The 23,657-nt window shown below is 41.1% G+C and overlaps 1 protein-coding gene across 1 annotated transcript in view; it reads left to right on the plus strand.

The window, feature by feature from the left end:
- Positions 1-23,657, plus strand: part of SH3RF1 (SH3 domain containing ring finger 1) — a 184,031-nt gene that overhangs the window by 157,074 nt on the left and 3,300 nt on the right. The window contains exons 7-11 of the mRNA XM_058720935.1: positions 11-156; positions 1,329-1,499; positions 3,939-4,198; positions 5,128-5,489; positions 15,266-15,624. Coding sequence (XP_058576918.1) covers positions 11-156; positions 1,329-1,499; positions 3,939-4,198; positions 5,128-5,489; positions 15,266-15,624 — 1,298 coding nt within the window. The remainder of the gene's footprint in view (positions 1-10; positions 157-1,328; positions 1,500-3,938; positions 4,199-5,127; positions 5,490-15,265; positions 15,625-23,657) is intronic.

Consider the following 23,657-nt stretch of genomic DNA (forward strand, 5'->3'; position numbering starts at 1 on the left):
CTCATACCAGACTATGAATCCTCCTCTTCCCCCACCCCCTCTACTGGCGTCCACACCTCCAGGCGCTGCTGCTGCTGCTGCTGCAATGGGACCGAGACCCACAGTGGGACCCACTGACCAGATTGCACATTTACGGCCTCAGACTCGCCCCAGTGTGTAAGTGAGGGTGTCATTTATTACTGCTTTAAAGTTTATTTCAAACTAAGCCCAAACAGCAGAGGTAGAGAAACACCTTTCTGATATGAGCTGGTGACAGGCTTATGGCTCACCAAAGTGGTTTGTGTTCTGCAAACTTACACCCAGTCATGCATATAATTAGGAAACTGCTGAAACCAAATGGGCCCGATACATGAGCTCAGTAGGCAGCCATCCTGCTGAGTGGAGGCCTTTTGCAGTCTAGGGAAACATAGTGTTTGCTTCTTCATAATATTATATGCACATAGTGCCGTCTTTTTGTACAATTCCTGTTTGAGCTTTTGGTCTCCATTTTCATTCCTTACATTAGGATACTAAGGAACAGGAAGGCATTTTCCACACAAATCAGATCTAGTGCAAATATGCATTGGAAAAGCTATAAGGCCCAACCATAAGTATCCAGAAAAATCTAATTGTCTTGTTAACATTTACCAATGGCAGAATACAGCTAGATTTTTTGGCTCCTACATTACGTGATTTTATACATGGAACAGTTTAGAACCCTGGCAAAAACTATTGGTTAGCGTTACCTGCCTGGTTTCCATATGTTGGTGGCACAGTCACCTTGCACTGTGGGGTGGTTTTGCACTCTCTATGACCTGGACTTTTTTTTCCCTTTTGACTTTTTCAAATTCAGTATTTTTCCTGGCTGAGCACACAAAAGCAGGTGCAACCCAAGCCTCTAGGTTCAGCTTGTGTGTGGAAAGCAGCATGTCGTGCCTCCCAGCAGGATTTCGTGCCATATGTCCTCATGTGGGGCTACTTCCCAGTCTTATCAGTGCTGTTTGAAGAGCTCAAGTTTCCCAGTGGGTCCCTAAACCCCAGCAGCAGGTTAGGCACTTTGGGAAGTGGCATTAATTCTTTCACACCCTGAGAATACCATTTGGTGGGATAGTCACCTTCACACTGGGGGGACCAGGTGGGCAGTTCTTAATCAGGAAGGCCTCTGTCTTTCAAATGTAGGCAGCAAAACCTCTTTCAATGGACAGTTACCAATGCTACTTACAGGCTAAGTATATTTTCTGTTTATATCTGTACAAAATATTCAAGACTTTGTACCAAGGAAGAGTTTTTGAGCATGCCAGGGTTTGTCTGTTACTCAGCCTGAAATCAAATATTCTTTTCTATTCTAGGTATGTTGCTATATATCCATACACTCCCCGGAAAGAGGATGAGCTGGAGCTGAGAAAAGGGGAGATGTTTTTAGTATTTGAACGTTGCCAAGATGGCTGGTTCAAAGGGACATCGATGCATACCAGCAAGATAGGGGTTTTCCCTGGCAATTATGTGGCACCAGTCACAAGGTATGGTTCTGAGTAAATGGCTTACTAAGTTCTAGACAGAGAAGCTTTGTTTTTTCCCATGGTTTTCAGCCTATCCAAGTTTCCTTCTCACACTATAATTATTGCCTGTTACCTAGCCAACATTTTAAAAACTCCTATCCATATTTGCTGAAGTCTCTTCTAACTCAAATTCTTAGCTTACTTTTCACATGGGTATATGTGAAATTGTAGGTTTCTACCAATAAATGTACTGGGGTTTAAGTTATTTGTTTTAAGTTTTATGTGAGAAGATCCAACCATTTTCGGTATTTTTCTGTTCAAAAGTAAAAAATATCATGTTTAGTATAAACAAAAGCTATATTATTAACACTTACATGTTTACATAAGGCTTACTATATGCCAGGCAGGCAGATTTCTAAATGGATGACACATATTAATTCTGAGTCCTTAAATAACTCGTCGATATAGTCACTATTATTATCCCCACTTAATAGATGAGAAAATGGAGGCATGGAGAGGTTAAATAACTTGTCTATGATCACACAGTGAAGAAGTGCTTAAGCCTATGCATCTGGCTCTGTATTTATTTATTCCAATAGCTTGGGGTTTACCTCGGAAGTCCAACAATAATCTCTATAATATAGTCAGAAATAAAATTCCTGAAATACAACATTGATCCTTCATCCTTCTCAATTAAGGGTGATTTTGCTCCTGAAGAGAATTTGGCAATGTCTGAACACAGTTCTGATTGTTGCTGTGGAGGACGTGGGAGGAGGTTGCTACTGGCACGTAGTGCATAGAAGCCAAGGATGCTGCTAACTGTCCTGTATTACACAGCACAGCCTCCTGCTGAAAGGAATTATCTGACCCAGAATGTCCCTGAGGTTGAGAAGCCCTGTTATAGGATACTAGGAAGTAAGAGCTTTAATTATACAAAATTTTCTTTCTTTTTTCAAAATTTTCTTTATTTAAAGGTAGTCTACCTTCTGGTCACTAAGGAAAGTAGCCTTAGAAACTGAATGGAAGGACCTATAATGGCATTGAGGGAGCCCCAGTTTTAGCCACTGGGCTTTTAATAAGTGCTCTAGGTTTAACTGTGTTAAATCATTCCTCAAACACCCTGATTTTAAATAAATGGCTTAATGAACTGACATGTTTGTCAGCTGTTGGCCTTGATTTATAGGTTGGCCAGCAGCCTAATCAAATGAAAATCACTATTGTTGCAGATGGTGACAGAATGTTAGCTTTAATTTGACTTGCAGATTTTTAATCAATATAAACCTTCTTTTCTGTATATGTTAAAATCTACATTCAGGATCCAGAAAATGGCAGATAGACCTTCCCTGGCGAGGAAAAAAACAAACAATAAACCACCACCACCACAACAACTAAAGGAAATAAAACAAACCAAACCACAAAAAAAGACTAAATTAATGAAGGAAAGCAGTTTCATAACATTCAAAAACAAATTATTAACAGTCTCTGAAGAGATGCAATAAATTCTCTGTTATTTATCGTAGTAAATAAGGATGTTGGAGTTAATGAAGTTTTCTACTTAGTACAAAGTTACTATGTGTAGAATTGTTATTTAAACGAATTTAGAATATTAAAAAAATACATTATACAAAACTACATTTAACTAATTTAATTTAACTCAACCTGTAAATGTTTGTTTAGAGCTGGCTGTATCCTGATAACTGGAGGAATGTGGAAGAACCATTTCACACTGGGCCTACTTTCAAGGAACTTTTACTGAATCAGGAGTATTTAATACAGAATTTACATATTAAAAATGACATATTTTGTAATCAAGGGCTGTAGAAGGAAGAAATTCACATGAAACAATAGAATCATACATAAGGTCTTAAGCCTAAGCCTTAGGCAAGGCTTCTTAAAAGGACAGGATTTGTGGACCTTGAAACATACATGAGATTAAGACAGGTCAAGAGTAGCCAGAGAGAACATTCTAAGAGTGTGTGCATGTGTGTATGTGCACACACATGCACGTACACAGGCACTTCTGTGATGTAGAACTAGGAACAAGCAGGCAGAAGGGCAAAAATCATGAGCAAAGCTATGCAAATGTAACAAAACTGCTAATGTTACTAGCAGCAATAACAAACAAATCAGCTTCTCTGAGAGCTAAAGCAGAAGAATCCAGGACCTTATAGGCAAGAGGTGTTGGGCCTTGATCTGGAAAGCCGAACCCAGTAACTGAATATTCTTGAGCAGCATGCAATGTATAATTTTCTATGACTAAGAATGTATTTCAAGACCTTTCTCTCCCTCAGGGCCATCTTTACTTTGAATTTGTGATTCTTACATTTTCTAAAAATTAATTCCATTCATTCTTTAAAATGTTCAGTTTTAACGCCCTGAGTCATTTTTCTTGCATTTAATTGTTCTCTCTCCCATTTTGCTGATGGATTGGGCTTTTTGTCTGTGTTTCTGTCTTGGCAGGGCCGTGACAAATGCTTCCCAAGCTAAAGTCCCTATGTCTACTGCTGGTCAGACCAGTCGAGGGGTGACTATGGTCAGTCCTTCCACTGCAGGAGGGCCTGCCCAGAAGCTCCAGGGAAATGGTATGGCTGGGAGTCCCAGTGTTGTCCCCACAGCCGTTGTGTCAGCCGCTCATATCCAGACAAGTCCTCAGGCCAAGGTCTTGTTGCACATGACTGGGCAGATGACAGTTAACCAGGCCCGTAATGCTGTGAGGACAGGTAAGGAGGAGACCAGACTGAAAAGTATCAGGAAGAGGGTTGCTTGCCTAGTACCAGATCCCTTATAACAGATGTTGAGAAGAGCAGATGTAATATTAAAGTCATGAATAACATTAGGAATTAGAAGCAGGCACAGTCTAGTCAGTGGCACACTTCACATCTGCTTATTTTGGCTAAGCCTGTCCCCCACATGAATTCAAGCCTGATCTACAGATTGAAAATCTGAAAGAAATTAGGCTGATCCTGAGAATGTCAATAAGACTTGGAAATATGGCTTCTGCATTCACGACCATATGAACTCAAATCTCCCTGATGCCAGCCGCGTGACCACTGCATCATACTCCATGAACTAGTGTGCTGATGATTTCTGATGAACCTAGTTCCAAGTTTGTTTTAAACCCAATGGGATCTTAAATACTTTTCTTCTTCTTATAGCACTGAAAACCTACCAAGAGTCTTGGGTAACGGTGATAGGGTAAACTTGTAAATTCTGTCAGAAAAACCAAAAGATCGAAGATGATTAATAAGAAAAGGAAGAATAATTTTATTTACTTGTTTGTTTGTTTGTTTTAAGAAAATGGAGAATAATTTTCAAAAGGCCTGGAGGCCAACCTAATCTGACACTGTAGAGTACCATCAAAGACCGGCTGTGTCCATAAATCTGTGGAAAGACTTTTTAACTGAACAGCCTGGGGTTATCGCTAAGCTTCCAGGCTCTCAGTGGACTCAAGGGCTGATCTGGAAGGAAAACAGTGTCTAAGGACCCAGCTAAGATTAAGTGCTTTTAAACTACTGTGCATCCATTACTTCTTATAAAAGTGCAATAGCAACCTTTCATTATGGTCTGATGCGGTGAAATGACTCATGGTTTGGTGAGTAGCATTTATTAGAAGGTCAAATTTTGCTGTTTTCTCTCCCATCACTACTAGTTGCAGCACATAACCAAGAACGCCCTACAGCAGCGGTGACGCCCATCCAGGTACAGAACACTGCCTGCCTGGGCCCTGCATCTGTGGGCCTGCCTCATCATCCCTTGGCCTCCCCACAACTTCCACCTCCAATGGCAGGCCCTGCCACCCACGTAGCTGCCATCAATATGGGTCGAGTCAATGCCCCCCTGGCTTGTGCTGCGACTGCTTCACTGACCTCTCCGAGCATCACCACCGCCTCTCTGGAGACTGAGCCCAGTGGTCGGACAGTGACCATTCTTCCTGGACTTCCCACCTCTCCTGACAGCGCATCATTGACTTGTGGGAACAGTTCAGCAACCAAGCCAGATAAAGATAGTAAAGTAAGACCAACGTCCTGTTCCCCTGCTTTATGTTGTGTCCCATCCTAACTAATGAAAGGACTTGTTGAACAATGAGTCCTTCAAGTGCTCACCATGTGTGAGACACTGCGCCCGTTGCTAGATTCATGTTTCTCTGCGTTGAAACACCCACTAAGTTGCAAGCCTAATATTGGATGTTTAGGGAGACCACAGTGAATAAGACTAAGTCACTTTTGTGCAGCTTACATCTTATGGAGGAGTTTCCTTTCTCCTTTAGTTACTCATTCTTTCATCATTGTGCTGTCCTTAATTCTTCCTGTTCAGTCAGTTCTGCAAAAAAATATTTAATATACAAAGCAGTTGAAATTATTGATCAAAAAATGTTATTTGTGGATTTATTTTTCCTACAGCATATTAGATTATAATCAGCATGGATAGTTTTTCTCTTGACGTGAAATAAGGGTGAAAAGCTATTTTCTAAATCCATAGATGTTTAAAAAAGCTCTCATTTGGGGCTGAATTTCAAAGAAAATATAAATGGAAAGCTGTGTTTGAAAGACTAACCTATGGTTGGGTTTGGAGACAGGTGGTTGGAGGCAAAGGAAATTGATGGTGATTGAATGTGAACAGAAATGTAAGAGGGATAACAAAGTCTGGATAATTGTATTATAATCAGATGAAGTGACAACCTGAGGAAAATATTGTATTTTCTTCAGTATTTCATGCATGTTCTCCTAAAGCTCTAGCCAGGTTCTGGGAAACTCTAGGCTAATCATAAACTCTGAGCCACCTGGTTCAGTGGTATTGTATGTCGCTCTATTTAAATGGTTAGGTAAGCCTGTAAATAGGAGTTTATAAGGAAATAAACTTTACAGCCTACTAAAAAGTTAATATTTAATTGTTAGGTTAACATGAACGTTTTTGAAAAAGATTCGTATCTGTTCAGTGTTTATAATTAACTACATTAAACTTGTACTCAAGCTGACATGTTCAACTTTGTCAAGATCTTTAAAGAATTGTTTTGTACTTTAGAATTTAAGGTTTTAGGACAGTGTGTCTCAGGGCCCTTGTCACTAACAGACTCTTCAGCTTTTGCCCTCCCAGGAAAGAATTCATTAAATCTGAGCCTTGAGGGGCGCCTGGGTGGCGCAGTCGGTTAAGCGTCCGACTTCAGCCAGGTCACGATCTCGCGGTCCGTGAGTTCGAGCCCCGCGTCAGGCTCTGGGCCGATGGCTCGGAGCCTGGAGCCTGTTTCCGATTCTGTGTCTCCCTCTCTCTCTGCCCCTCCCCCGTTCATGCTCTGTCTCTCTCTGTCCCAAAAATAAATAAAAAATGTTAAAAAAAAAAAAAAAAAAATCTGAGCCTTGAAAGGGACCTGTGCCAGAGAGAATAAGGGCTCCCCAAAGACATCCATAACTTAATCCCTGAATTTTGAGAATGTGTTTTCTTCTGTGGCAAATGGGATTTTATACATATGATTAAATTAAAGGTTTAATTGAGATGAGGGGATTATTCTACATTATCTGGGTGAGCCCCATAAAATCACATGGATCTTACTGAAAGGGAGGCAGGGGGATCAGGTCCAGAAGAAATGTGGCATCAGAAGCAGAGATCAGTGATTCAGGGAGGGAGCCACAAGCCAAAAAATGCAAGAAGCTTCTAGAATCTGGAAAAGGCAAGGAAACAGATTCTTCACTAGGGCTTCTGTAAGGGATGCAGCCCTACTGACACCTTAATTTTAAGACTTGATTTTTACCACAAAGCTTATGGTAATTCGTTATAGCAGCAACTAATACAGGACCTAATGGGCTATTCTGCTGAGTTCCTATCCTTGACAAATGGCCACTGGTCTCTGTTTGGACTCCTTATTTGACCTTGAGTATCCTAGCTCCAAAGTGTGCCATGCCATTCTCTTTATTTTGAGGAGCTACATAGAAAGTGTTGATCTCCTTTCTATATGATGCCTTGACTTATTTAAGAATTATCTTATTTTTTTAGGGCTACATTCCTGAAGTTTTTGTCACTGTTACTTATGTCACAGATTATAAATTTTCCTTCCTAAATCTACTACCTCATTTAGTGTTCCGGATCCACCAGGGAGACTTCTGGTTGATAGAAAATCAATAATTCCATAATTAACATGATTCAAGTGTCATTTAGTCTATACTCCTCCATCATGTCTATAAGGATATCATGGGAGAACTTATGAGATGCCTGTCAAAATCCAGAGGTCTTTTGCATTCTCCCATCCAAACTATTCCCCAGTCTCCCCATCATTTCAGCTGTTACTCATGTTAGCAAGGGTCTCCTAGAGGAGTCTCTTCCTCAGTGTCAGAGACTTCCTCAGGAGTCTCTTCCTCAGTGTTCCTTTCATTTGATACACTGTTCTAGAATTTTCCAGTCAGTCGACAAAGAACAGTGTTGTATTCTTTTTGAAAATTAGGATTACACATGCCCTTCTTGACCTTTTGAGTTGACCTGATCTCAGGCTCATCAGGATCTGTCAAAGATAATTTGCATTTTCTGAAAAGAACAGTTGCATTTCAGCTGTGAATTTTCTCTGTATGCTGGGGTGATTCATCCTGGCACATAATTATTAAATCTCTAAACCCCAATATCTACACTCATTTCCCTCCTGTCAGCATTTGTTCTTTCTAGTCTGAAGATTATCCTTCTCTTTCTTCATACCTTCTGAGAACCACCATCCATCTCAAACAGCAGGTCTATATTTTTCCTCTTCTTGTTTCAAACATAACTTTAAGGTTATCCACCCCCCCCCCCTTTTTCTTCAAGTTTAAGCTGTTATGGGCCATGATATGTTCTTTCTTATGGTCGCTTCTCTTGATCTTTTTGTACTGAGTCCTTTAAAAATTTGAGCCCATTAGTCTACTCTCTGGGAGATCACACTAGTGCCTTTAGATGTCTCCACATTTTCATCTGCTCAGATAATTTACAGTTGTATGGTTAGAATATCATTCTGGAGAGCCTGCCCATTGCTCTTGAAGTATCTTTCCTTTTGAGTTTCAGGTCATGCATATATTTTCTCTGAACTTTTAAAATCAGTTCTTTTAAACTTTAGAGTTCAAATCTGACTATAGCCAACTTCTCTTTGGGTGCTTACTTCGAAGTTTTCAATATTTCTGTCCACCATCCGAACCACCCCACTCCCTACCTGGTCTCTACTGTTCCCCCAGTTGATCAGAATTAGATCCAATGTGAGATTAAATTATGAACAATTCAAGAAAAATGTCTATCAGAGATTCTAAGTTTATAGAGATCCTAGTTTTTGTTGAGACTTCCAACAACTATCTAGGTATTTGACAATTCCCTTGTTATCTCCATCTTCTTTCATCATTTTGTGATCAGCATCATCCATTTACTTAAACTCTTTAGATAGTGTGTGGTGTATCTGCCAAACGATAGCTTGTCGATTTCCCTGTCCTTTTCTCTATGTGTAAATCGTCTGCAGTGAGCTACCTACCACTGATGTCCACAGAGACATACAACTTTTTGATGTGCACACAGGACTATTGCAGCCCCTCTCCTAACTGAGTTATTCCTTTTGAACAGTATTTTATTTGGAAGTCTTATCTCACAGAGTCTCAGAAGTGTGATTTTGTCCTTGACTTAAAAAAAAAGCGGGGGGGGGGGGGGTTTCCCCTCTGGCTCATTTTTGTCTGGTAACTGCATTCTGTGGTTTGATAAATAAGCATCTGAAACTCTATAATATATTTCCAAACATCATCTCAGTTACTTCTTGTTTGAAATCCTGGGCCTTTCTGTCATCGTTATTCTTCTTTCTATGAGATCCCCTATGTCTTCTACAGTTATCAGTTTAACAGCTTTATCTGAACATTTTTCTAACTTCATATTCAGTTTAAAGGCTTCATTATTTGAGTAGCTAGTCTCCAAGCAGATGTGTTTCCCAGTCCTTATGAGATGCTCATGTGTATGTATGTATACACGCACACACACACAATGTTTTGTGTTCTTATTATAAAATTGTTAAAAAAAAATACATATTTATTTAAAAGTGAGAGAAAGTCTAAATATCCAAATAGAAGACCTAAGTATGATCTAAGATTTCAAAGGTAGCCATTAATACTATGGTGTATATATGCTTTTTCCCCCTCATATACCAAAATACAGTAAATATTATTTTGGTATATTAAGCTTTTATCCAGAAAATAAAATCTTTTTTTCCAGCACCAATTATTGGTTGTTCTTATATTCTCTAAGTTTTGTTAGAAAATATACTGACACATACTAAAAATTCTAAGAGTTTGAGTAAAAACATATTCAAATCAGGCAGCACCCACTCTATCAAGGAACCAGGGGCAAAAATTATGTAAAGGACACACAAAGCAGAGCAAGGAAGTTATTTGACTGGCTGTAATTTAAGTGGTTGCCTTATTTGGGGAAAGCCCAGTTGGCTGTTTGTGATTGGTTGTCCTTATAGGTTTTGATGTCCTTATAGGTTTTGAGGTATTTACAGGCTTAGGGTTTGGTTTGCTAAGGGAGCTGCTAGGGCTTTAGAATCACCTCAGTCCTAATGGCCTCTAATTAAATCTCTAATGGTTTAATTAATTTTACAATTTTAACCATCACATAGTAAAAGAGAAGAAACCATCTCTGAAGCACCACTTTATACCCCCACATGCTTCCATTTCCTTCCCCTACCTTCATAGTATAAGTTTTCTCTGACATATTCATTTATTTCCTTTACCAATTAGCAGAAGTAGGTATTGGTTCTCATGCCCTTTCCCATATTCTGGATTTGTTCCTAAGAGGTGACATTACATGTGGGCCACAAAAAGGTCAACATTTAGTACCACAAACATCCCACCCCCAAAGTCCTACTGACTCCTTTCCTTAAGGAGCCAAGCACAGGTCTTCAAACAATTCGCTGTTTGAGGACCTTTGCTCTTATTCTTGGTTTTTTTAAGCAGAGGGTCCATCCAGTTTTTATTTTAATTTTTATTAAGTTTTTTTTATTTTGCGAGCGAGAGAAGGGGAGAGGGAGAATCCTAAGCAGGATCTGCGCTGCCAGTGCAGAGCCTGAGGCAGGCTCGATCTCAGGAAGAGAGATCATGACCTGAGGTGAAATCAAGAGTTGGATACTTAACCAATTGAGCCACCTAGGCATCCCCATCTAGTTTTTCAATGCCCATTTTTGGGGCATCCGGCTGGTTCAGTCAGAAGAGCATGTGACTCTTGATCTCAGGATTGTAAGTTGGAGCCCCATGTTGGGTATAGAGATTACTTAAAAATAAAATCTTGGGGCGCCTGGGTGGCTCAGTCGGTTAGGCATCCGACTTCAGCTCAGGTCATGATCTCACAGTTCGTGAGTTCGAGCCCCGCGTCGGGCTCTGTGCTGACAGCTCAGAAGCCTAGAGCCTGCTTCGGATTCTGTGTCTCCCTCGCTCTCTGCCCCTCCCCCACTCACGCTTTGTCTCCCTCCATCTCTCAAAAATGAATAAACGTTAAAAAAAATTTTTTTTAAATAAAATAAAATAAAATCTTAAAAAAATAATAAATAAATAAATACCTGTTTTCTTCTGTTCTGAACACTGTCCTAAAGTCCCTACTGATCACTTTCTTTGCTCGCATGATTTTCCTTCCTCCCAGTTCTTATTTCACTGTCCAAACCAAGTTGGTCTGTGAGCTTTGCCATTTCATTTTCTCACAGAGAAGTTATTGTCCATGTTAAGTGATTGGAGTCACATTCCTGCCTGTGCCAGCAGCTGGGATCCAGACCAGCTGTGGACAGTGCAGATGTGCACACAGTTTCAGAGTGACTCTTAGGTTGTGCAACCTGTAAGCAAACATATCTGCTCTTATCACTCCATGGAGTAGATGTGCTTCTAGAGTTGTTGCCTGTGCCGAACTCTCAGAAGAAAAGAGCAAAGGCCGGGTTATCCCACTTCCACCCCTTACTAGCAGTATGATTGTAGGCAAGCGTAGAGAATAATGGCAATGGGAATACTACTGATTCCTGTCGCATCAGGTGAGTGTGAGGAATAAATGTGGAAATCTTTATAAAAGCATTTAACAAGATTCTTGAACCCAGTGGTGTTTGATCATCAGATTTCACATGGCCTTTCCCTGTCTCCATTCACTTCTTTATTATTTTTTTAATGTTTATTTATTTTTGAGAGACAGAGAGAGAGAGAGAGACAGAGTGTGAGTGGGGGAGGGGCAGAGAGAGAGGGAGACACAGAATCTGAAGCAGGCTCCAGACTCCGAGCTTCCAGCACAGAGCCCGATGCGGGGCTTGAACTCACAAACTGCGAGATCATGACCTGAGCTGGAGTCGGACGCTTAACCGACTGAGCCACCCCAGGCGCCCCACCATTCACTTCTTTAAAGAAGCCTTTCCTGGGTGCCTGGCTGGCTCAGTCGGTACTGCAAGTGACTTGATCTCAGGGTTTTGAGTTCAAGCCCCATGTTGGGTGTGGTACCTACTTAAAAAATAATAATAATTTGAAAATAAAAATTAAAAAAATTTAAAAGCCCTTCCAGAGCTCCCCATCTCAGCACCCCTGGTCATTCACTCTCCTCTTACCCTGCTTTATTTTTCTGCAGAGCACCTGTTGTTTTATAGCCATGTTTATGTCTCTGCTAGAGAATGTGAACCCCTTTTTGTCTTATTCACTCTTGTATTCCCAGAGCCTCACACGTTGTTGGTTCATATTTGACATTCAGTTAATATTTGTTGAAAGAGTGAGTGATTATTATTAGACAATCATATGAATTAAGCTTTGGAGATGCCTTATCTAAGAATAGTGACTGATTGTTGGGAATATGACTGTAGATATTTGATGACAGTGTCCCGGAAGAGTGTTTATCTTTTGCTTCTTTCTTTGTACATCTGAAGGCAAGGAGAGGAATAAAGAAGATTCAGTGGGTAGAATGTTTTCAGCTTCGTGAGTTGCTCAAATCAAATTTATTTTTGCTTGAGAAGGAGAACTCGAGGTTTCCCATTTTGTATTCATCCTCCATGATATGACTAATGGAAAGCTATTTAGTGATGTTCAGAAATTATTTTTACGTGTAGAAATTACTCTTTCTCATCATCTGGCAATTATTTTCTGAACCAAATAGTTGATCTTCTGAAGAGAAGATTATGGGTATAAAAACATTATTCCATCTAGGAATAATTTCTTGAAAAACCCACAGGAGAAGAATTATTAAGGTTCATGTTCAAAGATATGTCCCTTTTTCATGCATGCTAACACTACATTTGAAAAATTGCTGAAGTGTAGTCCTTATTAATTCATCTATAATTTTCATTTCTGCTGTTGGATTCTGAATAAAACAAAGGCACCCTTAGATGATAAGTGTCTGTGTTTGCAGAATTATCTCTCTCCAGCGGCACACTGTTCTGCTAACATAGAAAACATGAAAATATGGTATTAAAAGCACACTTGGGTGGAACTAGGGCAGCATCTTTTCCTTGTAAGTACCCCCACCCCGTACCCCCACACCCTGTCACAACACCTAATCCTCTGCCTTCTGCTCAGTGGGTAGTCGGCATCAGCTGATGATGATAACATATCTCTTAGAAGTCATTAAAGCAAGCTGTATTTAATGTGTTTAATCATTTTAGATGAACAAGTCATCTTTCTTCTTAATCACTTTAGAGGCTGTTCCCTGAGCGCCATTCAGTTAACTGAATTTTTCTGAGTGCCCAGAACTGAGCTTTTAAGAAACATCTGTAGCTGTGGCTTGCTGAGATTGTAATTTACCGCTGGACTTGATGTTCTCAGTGGATCTGTGGGGGTCCAGGGATTAGAGCGTGCTTTCTTCCATCATGGCAGGAATAGCTGGAAGTTGTGGCTGACTGCCCCCATAGAAGTGTAGACGTTATTTTTTCTCAGCTCATTTTTCGGCCCTCCAGACCTCAGGCTCCCTTAAAAAAGTGTAGCTGTGGCTTTGGCAGGTGTTTGTTCAGCCCACTTCACCGCACATTGTATGATTTGAGAATTACAAAATGTCCTCTCTTATTCTTTTAGCCCTGGGACTCACTAAATCATCTCCCTTCCTCCCCCATCTCAGTCTCTTTCAGTCTTGGCCTCTTGGCTCAATAGATGCATCTTTGCATTAGGCACTGGGTGGATGGGGTGCAGGCATCAAGCAAGTAGTCCGAGTTTATAGGGTCGTTTATTGGAATGTATTAGTAGCCCCTTGGAAAATGAGAAGCTAAATAAATGAAGCAAAAACCTGCAAGGTGAGTTAAGGCCAGGCCTTGAAGAAAAATGCCAAAGAACCTTCCTCAGGCTGGGATGGGGAAAAGGGGGGTGTGGATCCAGTGTCTGGCTCTGCTCATCTGCAGCCTGCGTTGAGCTGTACAGAGATGACTTCAGTGCTCCCACCATCTTTCTCTGTCCCCCGCTTCCAACCCATGGGTTGGTTCATACTGTGAACAGTATTCTCTAAATGGGGCCTGCAGTTTCCTGGGATTCTTTTTCCCTGGAATGCTTTATCGTCATCTGGCTAAATCATTACTTTTGTCTCTTCCTTTTTCCTGCCGTTCTGTCTCTAATGGATCTGTGTTTTTATGGATTCAGACCCTTTTCCCCAAGGGATTTTTATTGAGTATGAACTAACTCATATTCTCAAAAATTCCTCAGGGTTCTATCTCCATGTGGGCCCCTCATAATTCTATTTCTCTATTAGTGGACCTTAGTGATTCCAGATTGCCTCTAGTTTTCTAAAGAATTATTTCCCTCTGAAATGTTTCCATTCAGATGACTTGGTAATGTCACTGACATCTTAGTAAAACAACGTGAAATGATTGTTGTCTATGCTTGGTTGTCAGAAAGAACATTGACACAGGGTTTGGAAATGAAGAAAACCTAGCTCTAGGTCTGGTTTTCCTAGCAGTCCAAGGAACAAGAGTGTCAAAAGAGACAAGAGATTCTAGAGATGGTTTTTGTGGAGAAAGATGCTGGGGAAAAATTTTTTTCCTACTTTTGCTTGCAAAGAGACATAAAAATGTTTTTGATTATACTGCAGCTTTATTTAAAATTTTGTGGAGTTGTTTTGGCTTTCTAATCCAAGATATTCTTGCACAATAGAAATGGTTTCACTTCTGTCATTATTGGCTTATTAAATTTCCTCAAGGTGGTGACATCTGAGAACTGTTTTAGTCCTTAACCCTGATCAAGACATTACTCTCCATAAATGATAAGGATCAAGTCTATGGATGGAGAGTAAAATGCTCTATGGATGGAGAGTAATGTTTAGTTCAGCACATAAGAATTAGAGGTAGTATAGGCATAATCTCAAGAAATTAAATCCATAATCAGAAATTTCCATTTTGTCCTAAAATGTCTACTTCTGTCTTCACCAAGCCAGAGATGTGACTTGATGAGTTTTTTTGCTTTACTTTTTTATCTACTTCTTCTGCCTCAGAAGATGAACAGTGGAGTGTCATACAAGCACAAACATGCAGGCAGAAAGGGAGAGGAAAGACAACCAAATGTCAGGTTAACATCATACAGGAAGGAATTGGGAGCTAGATCATAAATAACCAAATATCCATAGAAATGAATCTTAAAAGATCAAACCAGTGGCACCTGGCTGGCTCAGTCGGTAGAGCATGAGTCTCCCCATCTCAGGGTTGTGAGGTAGAGCCCCACGTTGGGTGTAGAAATAACTTAAAAATACAAATCTTAAAAAAAAAAAAAAAAAAAAAAAAAAAAATCAAACCAAAAATAGAAAACTAGCACCCTATCGATTACAATAACAACAGTACCATCCATCTCTAATTAATGTACTTTTTTTTTTCCTAGAAAGAGAAAAAGGGTTTGTTGAAGTTGCTTTCTGGCGCGTCCACTAAACGTAAGCCCCGAGCATCTCCACCAGCCTCACCCACCCTGGAAGTGGAGCTGGGTGGCGGGGAGTTGCCTCTGCAGGGAGCAGTGGGGCCTGAGCTGCCGCTAGGGGGCGCCCACGGCAGGGCCGGCTCCTGCCCTGCCGATGGGGACTGCCCGGCCCCCGCTGTGGCCGTGGCTGCTGCTGTGGCCCAGGACGCTCTTCATCGGAAGACTAGCTCCCTGGACTCCGCTGTACCCATCGCTCCACCTCCTCGTCAGCCATGTTCATCCCTGGGCCCTGTCATGAATGAGTCTAGGCCTGTGGTTTGTGAGAGGTGAGTTCACTGTCGTTCCCAGAGAAACGAAGAAATGCAAACAAGCTTTGTGCTGGAATATTTATTCCAACATGAGGATACTTTTCCACATCCTCCAAATTCGTTTTAATGAATTTGTAGTAACAGGCAAGCACTGGCCTTCTTGTACCATTTGCTGTGCTCCTTACATGGGTTAGGCCTCCAACCCTCTTTTTGTTTATTTTCTCCAGACATCCCCTCCAGAATTGTAACCAGATGAAATGTGTTAATCCCTGGAACTTGGTTCGCATCTACTTCCTTCTTGCTACTCTTCCATCGCCAGCTTTTGCTCCCTCCTTTCATCCTTTGCCTTTTTTATTAAACATTTACATAAGTACCTGCTGGTTGTAAAGCAGCTGGAGAATTCTGCCAACCAAGAGAATTCTCTTTTTATTCTTCCTGAGCTAGGAGAGTATGCCTAAGTTCTGAGAGACCTGACTCCCCCTCCTGACACTGAGTTGGTTGGGTTCCACTTGGAATGAGGGGCCCTGTGTTACTGATCCTGGCCTTGAATCATGACTACACATGGGAGTAGTTTTGTTTGATACAACCAGTGGGGTTCTAGGAATATGTTAGGAGAAACTATATATTTAGCAAGACAACTATCTGCTAGGATTATATGAATTAAAAATGAAGCACCAGTGGTTGGCCAGGAAAACATCATGAAGCACACTAAAATAGTAGACTTGTTTTCACATAATCCATATATATATATATAAACATTTGTTTTTAAAAGTGCCATCTGTTTTATTGTTTCTATAAGCTTTATTCCTTCTTTTTCCTGCCGTTTTATAAATTTTATAAATCACATTTCTGATTTGTGGAGGTGTTGCAGTGTAGGTCTCATTTTCAGTTACTGATTTGAAGTCTTACTATAAACTGTTACACATTCCAATAACTTAAATTTACAAATCTGTATTTCAGATGGACATCTGTACCCACAAAATTTGAGGCCTTCATTCGTATAATTTGAATTATCAAAAAATAAACTGGACAAGAAGAAACTTTAAACAGCCTACGTGCACTAAGTACAAAGTACACAATTTATTATATATTTTCATAGTGAGGTGAAATAGCTTTACATAGGTCTAATCCTTATAAAACCAGTTTTGAAATGAGACAGTACTCTGAAAAGTGTTCCTCCCCCACAAATAAAATCATTCTATCTTTCCCCCTCATCTGTTGTGCTCTTAGTAAAGCTTTGAAATTTTGCCCTGCATTCACTTAATCCTTTATTCTGAGAGTCAGCCTTTTTTCCTGCAGTAATACTCCGCTTTCCAGGGATAGGGCTTCTGTCCCTGGAGTTAGTCCAGGGACTTGTTTACTTTCTTTTGGTCACAAAGGCTCCTTCTTTCGTCCCCACCCCCAGGCATCGATCTGCAGTTTTTCCTTCATACCCTGAGTCTCTCTCCTCTTTTCCCTGTCATTTGTGGTGTTTGTGTGACTGTTCTGAGCGATCGTTCATTTTGCCCAGCCTCTCCCTAGGCACTGGCTCTGGCACTGCTGCCTCCCTCCCCCATTATGCATTCCTTTTCAGTTGCCAGATGTCCTCAATCTCTGTGGCTTCTGCATTCCTGCCCTTTCCTCTTAGAGGAGCTCATTTCTAACAGCAGGCTCCTGCTGTTCAGTGCATCTGAAAGGGAGAAATCGCTAATGCAGACAGGTGATGGTGGTCCAGGGAGCCGGGGATGCACATCACATAGGGAACATGGAGAATTTAATGATGGAACAGATGGGCATGGGCACTCTGGAATTCTCTGGCAGGTTTTTCATATAACCATTTCCATTTTTACAAGTAGAAAAGGGGTCTTTGGAGAAGATTTCTGCTCAAATTTATATTTTTATAATCCATATGTTCAACAGAATATTAAATATAATAGCCAGCCTGACCAACTTTTCACCGCCCTGTTGCCTTCATACACTGATGGTGATGGTATTTATTTAACTTGTGTTCTTAGGTCCGACTCGCTATAAAAACAGTAGGAAAAAGGTGTGGAAACAGATAGTGTAGGAAGACATCCTATTATCCACTGGGAATGAAAGTTTTTGGTTAGTAGGAAACTACCAAGTATGCCATTTAGGGATTACCTGTTTTGATATTTCAAAATTTTTCACACAATTAAAAGTACTTAGTACTAAAAATGGAGGGAAGATTAACTTTAACATCTCTATGATTCAGAAAGTATTTCAGGATCTTAGATTCCTTGATTCACAACCTAAATAGCAACAACTCCTGCTCTGGCAAAGTGCAGAAGCCTGGGGTTCTTCTGGTAGAATTTTTCCTGATAGAATTTCATAGAAGTAGTTCTCATTGCATTGTATTGGTGCCGTATGAGAGCAGAGTATAATGAGAACAAGCATAAAATTTCCCCTCAAACCATGGCTCTGTCCCATAAATCTAAAGTAAAAGAATGTGACTAGGGCAGCCCTTCAATGGGAAGAAGCATTCACGTGATATAAGGACTTAAGCAATCTCACAGTAAGAAGGGATGAACCTTGAGGTGTGTTGACGGCTGTGGTGTCAGCTGAGACAATTCTCTGAGGAACAAAAGGATTCTTTTGTGTTTGTTAGAGAGGCTGAGGAAAACAAGCAAGAAATGCTACATCCTGGAGGCAGAACATGTATAATTGATGACAGCAGAAATAACAGAACAGGTATTTTTGACTCTATTTTAGATAATGGAGAAAAGATAATTAGGAAATTGCAAAGAGGAAGTAGAAATATTTCAGAAGGAATGGCAGTAAAAGAAAGTATATGTGACAGGCTTTTCTTTTTTTTTTCTACTAAAACAGCATAGACAGATAAGGGCTTAAAGAGACACGGCACATCATCTCTGTGTATTTTGAAGTTTAGGAATTAAACTGATAACCACATACCTATAAGCCCATCTCTTAAATTGGAAAAGAACCTGTGATCTTTGATCAGGGATTAAGCTAGAACACTTGGAAACACACAAATTGGATAGAGATAGATTTACAGAAAGTCAGTCGGGTTTCACCAGCATGATTAATTTGAGTCAGTGACAATGAACCCACCGGGTGAAGCAATGGACATAATTTACTTGGACTTCAAGCAAAGCTACGAAGTGAGCTAGTATGGTTTTGCCAGTGAAATACTTAATTGGATATTAGATTGCTGTAGCAACTGGCAGAAAGCAGTGAAGGTTACTTACCCAGACTAGGGTGACGGATAGAGTGCCTCCCAGAGCCACAGGGGGTCCAATTTGGGCTGATACCAAGAGAGATTAGAAACAAACAAACAAAAAATGTATGAATTGCAGAGAATGCATGAGAGGCCAGAAAAATAAAGGAAATAGAAAATCTATACAAATGAAAGATTGCAAGTGCTCATTTAGGTGGAAGCTGGAACACCATAGCCTGAGGTTGGAAGATGGACATTGGGATGTGGATGGGGCTTCTTTGTATAGCAAGCCTGTTTCTTCAATTCTGGTGACTGTCACAGACAGAGTCACAAAGCTGCCAACAGGCAGAGACCCATTCGTGGCCAAGTCTGTGAGCCCTGCTATACACCTCACACTGTCCCCTGGGTCTCTGTTCAAAGGGATACTTTTACAACAGCCAAGTGACCGCTCAGCTTTCCATGTTTTTTCATTTTTCTTTTTATTTTCCCCTACTCTTTCCATTATTTTTTATTCACTCATTTATTCATTTATTTTTTTTAATGTTTATTTATTTTTGACAGAGAGAAAGAGAGAGCATGAGCGGGGAGGGGCAGAGAAAGAGGGAGACACAGAATCTGAAGCAGGCTCCAGGCTCTGAGCTGTCAGCACAGAGCCTGATGTGGGGCTCGAACTCACAGACCGTGAGATCATGACCTGAGCCGAAGTCCGACGCTCAACTGACTGAGCCACCCAGGCGCCCCTATTCATTTATTTTTAAATTGTGGTAAAATATACATAAAGTTTACCATTTTTTAAGGTAAAATTCAGTGACATTAAGTACATTCACATTGTTGAATAACTATCACCACTGTGCATTTGCAAAAGTTTTGCGTTATTCCAAACTGAAACTCAGTGCCTGTTAAACAGTAAGTCCCCATTCCCTCTACTGGCAACACATGACAACCGCCACTCTACTTTTCTGTCTCGGTGGGTTTGACTCTTCTGGGTGCCTCGTACTTGGAATTGTATGATATTTGTCCTATTGTGTGTGGCTTATTTCACTTAGCATGATGTTCTCAAGGCCCATCCGTGTTGTAGCATTTGTCAAATTACATTTCCTTTTACGGAGCTTTGCATCTTTTTAAAAATAGTTTTCTATACATTGTGCCTTTTCTTTTGTCATTCAGCACACTTACTCAGAATTACCGTGGAAAAAAAAAGAATTATCACCAATTATGCTAAGTGGTATGAGGCACGTAAAGTGAATTTACCATCTTCTCCCCCTCAAGCAGCGTGTGGTCTGGGAAGATGAATGAGACGGGATGCAGATGGTAACAGGGCCGTGTAAACTGTGCTAAGTGCCGTAAGAAATGTACATGAGGCCTCTGGGACCTGAGCAAGCATGAAATTACTTCCAGCCACGGGCTGGACAAGATTTTGCAGGGGCAAACTAGAGCCAGGCTGTGGGAGGCTGATCAGGTGCGGATGGGCAGAGGCGTCATCACGGGGAGTTCCCAGTGGAAGAAACCACAGGAACCAAGGAACGGAGAGGTAGAAGCCATATCTGGAGGGCACATTCAGGTGTAGAGGCATATTTGGCACATTCGTGGAGATAATAGCAGCAGTAGGTAGAGAGATGAAGGTCAAATCATTGAGGGCTTTATATGCCAGGCTGAGGATTAACCTTCCTCACAGGCGTTGGAAGCCGGTTACGATTTTTGAGGGATAGATAACTACAAGCAGAGTTGCCAGTTAAGAAAATGGGTCTGTTGGATCTGCGTAGAATGGAATGGAGGCAGGAAGAAATACAGGCAGGGAGGGCAGGTAGATTATTTGACCGGGTGAACATCATGAGTTTGTCCACCAGGATGGCGGCAGTGACGATGAAGAGGAGTAGATGGGGTGCAGATTTTGAAAGTGGGATTATTAGCAGGTCCCATGGATGTCATTGGGAGAGGGGTCTTTGATTCCTGAGGTTCAGAATTTCCCAAAATCCCTACTCAGATAAGCATAATCCAAGCGAGGCGGAGGGTGGAGGAACAGATGTGAAGGGCTTCTGCAGCTGTGCCTTATATGTGTCTGTTGGTCTGTAAACATTCTACTTTCCATGCCTGACATAGTTGGCCATTTGTGCCCAGAATCTGGCCTTAGGAGTCTATGTTAGAAATCTGTGTGCAAACTACAAGGCTCGAGGCCAGGATCCGAGCTGGAAGATTTCTAAGTAGAGTCTGTTACCGCGGCACCTGGTAGCCTTCACACATCAGGGCTGTGTCACACTTTCCATTATGCACAGGGTTTCTCATTCCGCCCCCCAGAGGTTTATAACTTCGCAATGAAAATTTGCTCCCACTGGGAACTTGGCAGGAAGATTATGTTCTTAGCCCAGCAGCAGTTGTAGTTCAAAAAATTTTTTGACGAAATTGGTTTAGTGCATTTTATAAAATGCAAATATTAATCTAATTCACTTCAAGTTTTTCAAGAACTATTTTTGTTCCATTTCACCTTTAAGGCATCTCCCAGAGAACCGATGGGGAATACATTTCATGAGAGATCTACTCTGAATATGATTTGAGTCACCTGTATGCCTTTTCCCAGAATTACAAAGCTTTGCTCAAATTTTAACTTCCCCCAAACGGCAACTTATTACATTGCTTTCCACATGGATTTTTAACATGTTTGCATCAGACTTGAGAAATCTTTTCATCTGAAACCCTTCTTCAGATAAGTCTATAATGAAATTATTTGTCCTGCTTTTAAAGATATCAGATAAGAGATTCCAAAACCTAACTTTATCATTCTGAAGTGTCATGTCTCATTATCAGGCAGTTCTTTAGACTGTGGCCTGAGTCTGTTTCCTGGATACAGGTGACCAGTGACTTCCTGGTCCATTCTTCACCTCCTTGAAGCACAGACCCCCGCCTGCTATTGCCTGAGCCACGTGATTGCAATGGGAGCTTGCATTTTGGGTGTAAACTATGTAACAGAAACCACTTAAGAGCATCACATTCATAATCTTACTCCATTACATGGTAATACCTGTTTAAGTTACTACAACCTTTTCCTACAGATGAGGAAACTGAGGCTGAGAGAGCAGAGATAATTAGCCCAAAGTTAAACTGCTCTAAATGACCTTTAAGTCTATGTCAGCCCCTAGACCCAAGCTTAGTGCACAGCACCTGTGTGGGCAGGGCTGTGCTTCCTCCCTCAGTTCATGCTTGATTGAACCCCGAACCTGGTGGGTTCAGTGGGTTGAACATGTTAACTCATGTTTGAATTAAATGAACGTTTCTTAGAAATAATAAGTCACCAAAGTGGCCCAGTCAGTTAAGCATCTGACGTTGGCTCAGGTCATGATCTCATGGTTCATGAGTTCAAGTCCCGCTTTGGGTGAGCGCTGCTTCTCTCTCTCCTCTCTCTCTCTCCCTCTCTTTCTCTCCTTCTCTTTCTCTCCTTTCTCTCTCTGCCCCTCACTCATTCACTTGGGCCATCTCTCTCTCTCTCAAAAACAAACAAGAAAGAAAGGAAGGAAGGAAGGAAGGAAGGAAGGAAGGAAGGAAGGAAGGAAGGAAGAAAGAAAGAAAAATAATGAATTAGCCTCTATGTTATACTTTGTTTCAGACCTTGGAGGATAATTTGGTTCATGTGCCCAGAGTAGCTCAGGAATTGTTTGGGGAAGCCATTTGACTTTTGCAGAGATGCCTTTTTTTATAGAGTAATAGTCTGGGGCTCTTGCTGGGGTCCTTCTTAATGAGAGTGGATTCTAGTTTTTATGAGAGGAGATTGATGAAGCTAGCAATCTTCTGAAAGGGCTAGTCTCTGATGGGTTTCATAGTTTAGGGACAGTTCTATAGAATTTGTTATGACTATCATTATTTAAGCCATACCATTCTTTACTTACAGTCAAGAGTGGGTCTTGTGAGGCTCTGAACTTATTTTCTGACTTTAAGAACCAAACGAGGGCGCCTGGGTGGCGCAGTCGGTTAAGCGTCCGACTTCAGCCAGGTCACGATCTCGCGGTCCGTGAGTTCGAGCCCCGCGTCAGGCTCTGGGCTGATGGCTCGGAGCCTGGAGCCTGTTTCCGATTCTATGTCTCCCTCTCTCTCTGCCCCTCCCCCGTTCATGCTCTGTCTCTCTCTGTCCCAAAAATAAATAAAAAACGTTGAAAAAAAATTAAAAAAAAAAAAAAAAGAACCAAACGAAAGTAGAAACTTAAAATCACCTTTATGATTGAATACTGCATAACAGCAAATGGAGAAAAATATATGTTCACATTTTTTAGTTATCTGTTGCTATGTAACAAATTACCTCCAAAATTGAGTGGCCTAAAACAACAATAAACATTTATTTCCCCACAGCTTCTGTGGGCTGGGAACTTGGGAGTGGCTTTTCTGGGTGGTTCTGGCTTGGGATATTTCCTGAGGTTGCAATCCAGATATCAGCCTCAGCTGTAGTCCTATAAAGGCTTGACCAGGGCTAGAGGAGTCCCTTCCAAGGTGGCTTCCTGACATCACTGTTGGCTAGTTAGTTGGGTTTTTAGAAAGAAACTTTGGCTACTCACCATGTTCTCCTCTCTATAGGGATGCTGAGTTTTCTCACAATGCGGCAGCTCATTTTCTTCAGAGATCCAAGAGAAACTAATGTAGAAGCTACAAGGCCTTTTATGACCTAGACTCAGAAATCACACAGTTACTTTCACAGTATTTTATTGGTCACACAGATCATCCCCATGCATTGTGGGGGAAGACTACACAAGAGTATGAATACCAGGAGGCAAGGGTCACTGGGGTCATCTTGGAGGTTGTCTACCACATACCACCCCCCCCCCCTTCCTCTGCCTTGGTTGGAAAAAGCAAGAGAGGAGTAAAGGAGTGAAGTAACGCTGGAAAAAATAAA

The sequence above is a fragment of the Neofelis nebulosa genome, chromosome 3 (genome assembly GCF_028018385.1).
Source record: "Neofelis nebulosa isolate mNeoNeb1 chromosome 3, mNeoNeb1.pri, whole genome shotgun sequence".
Lineage (NCBI taxonomy): Eukaryota > Metazoa > Chordata > Mammalia > Carnivora > Felidae > Neofelis > Neofelis nebulosa.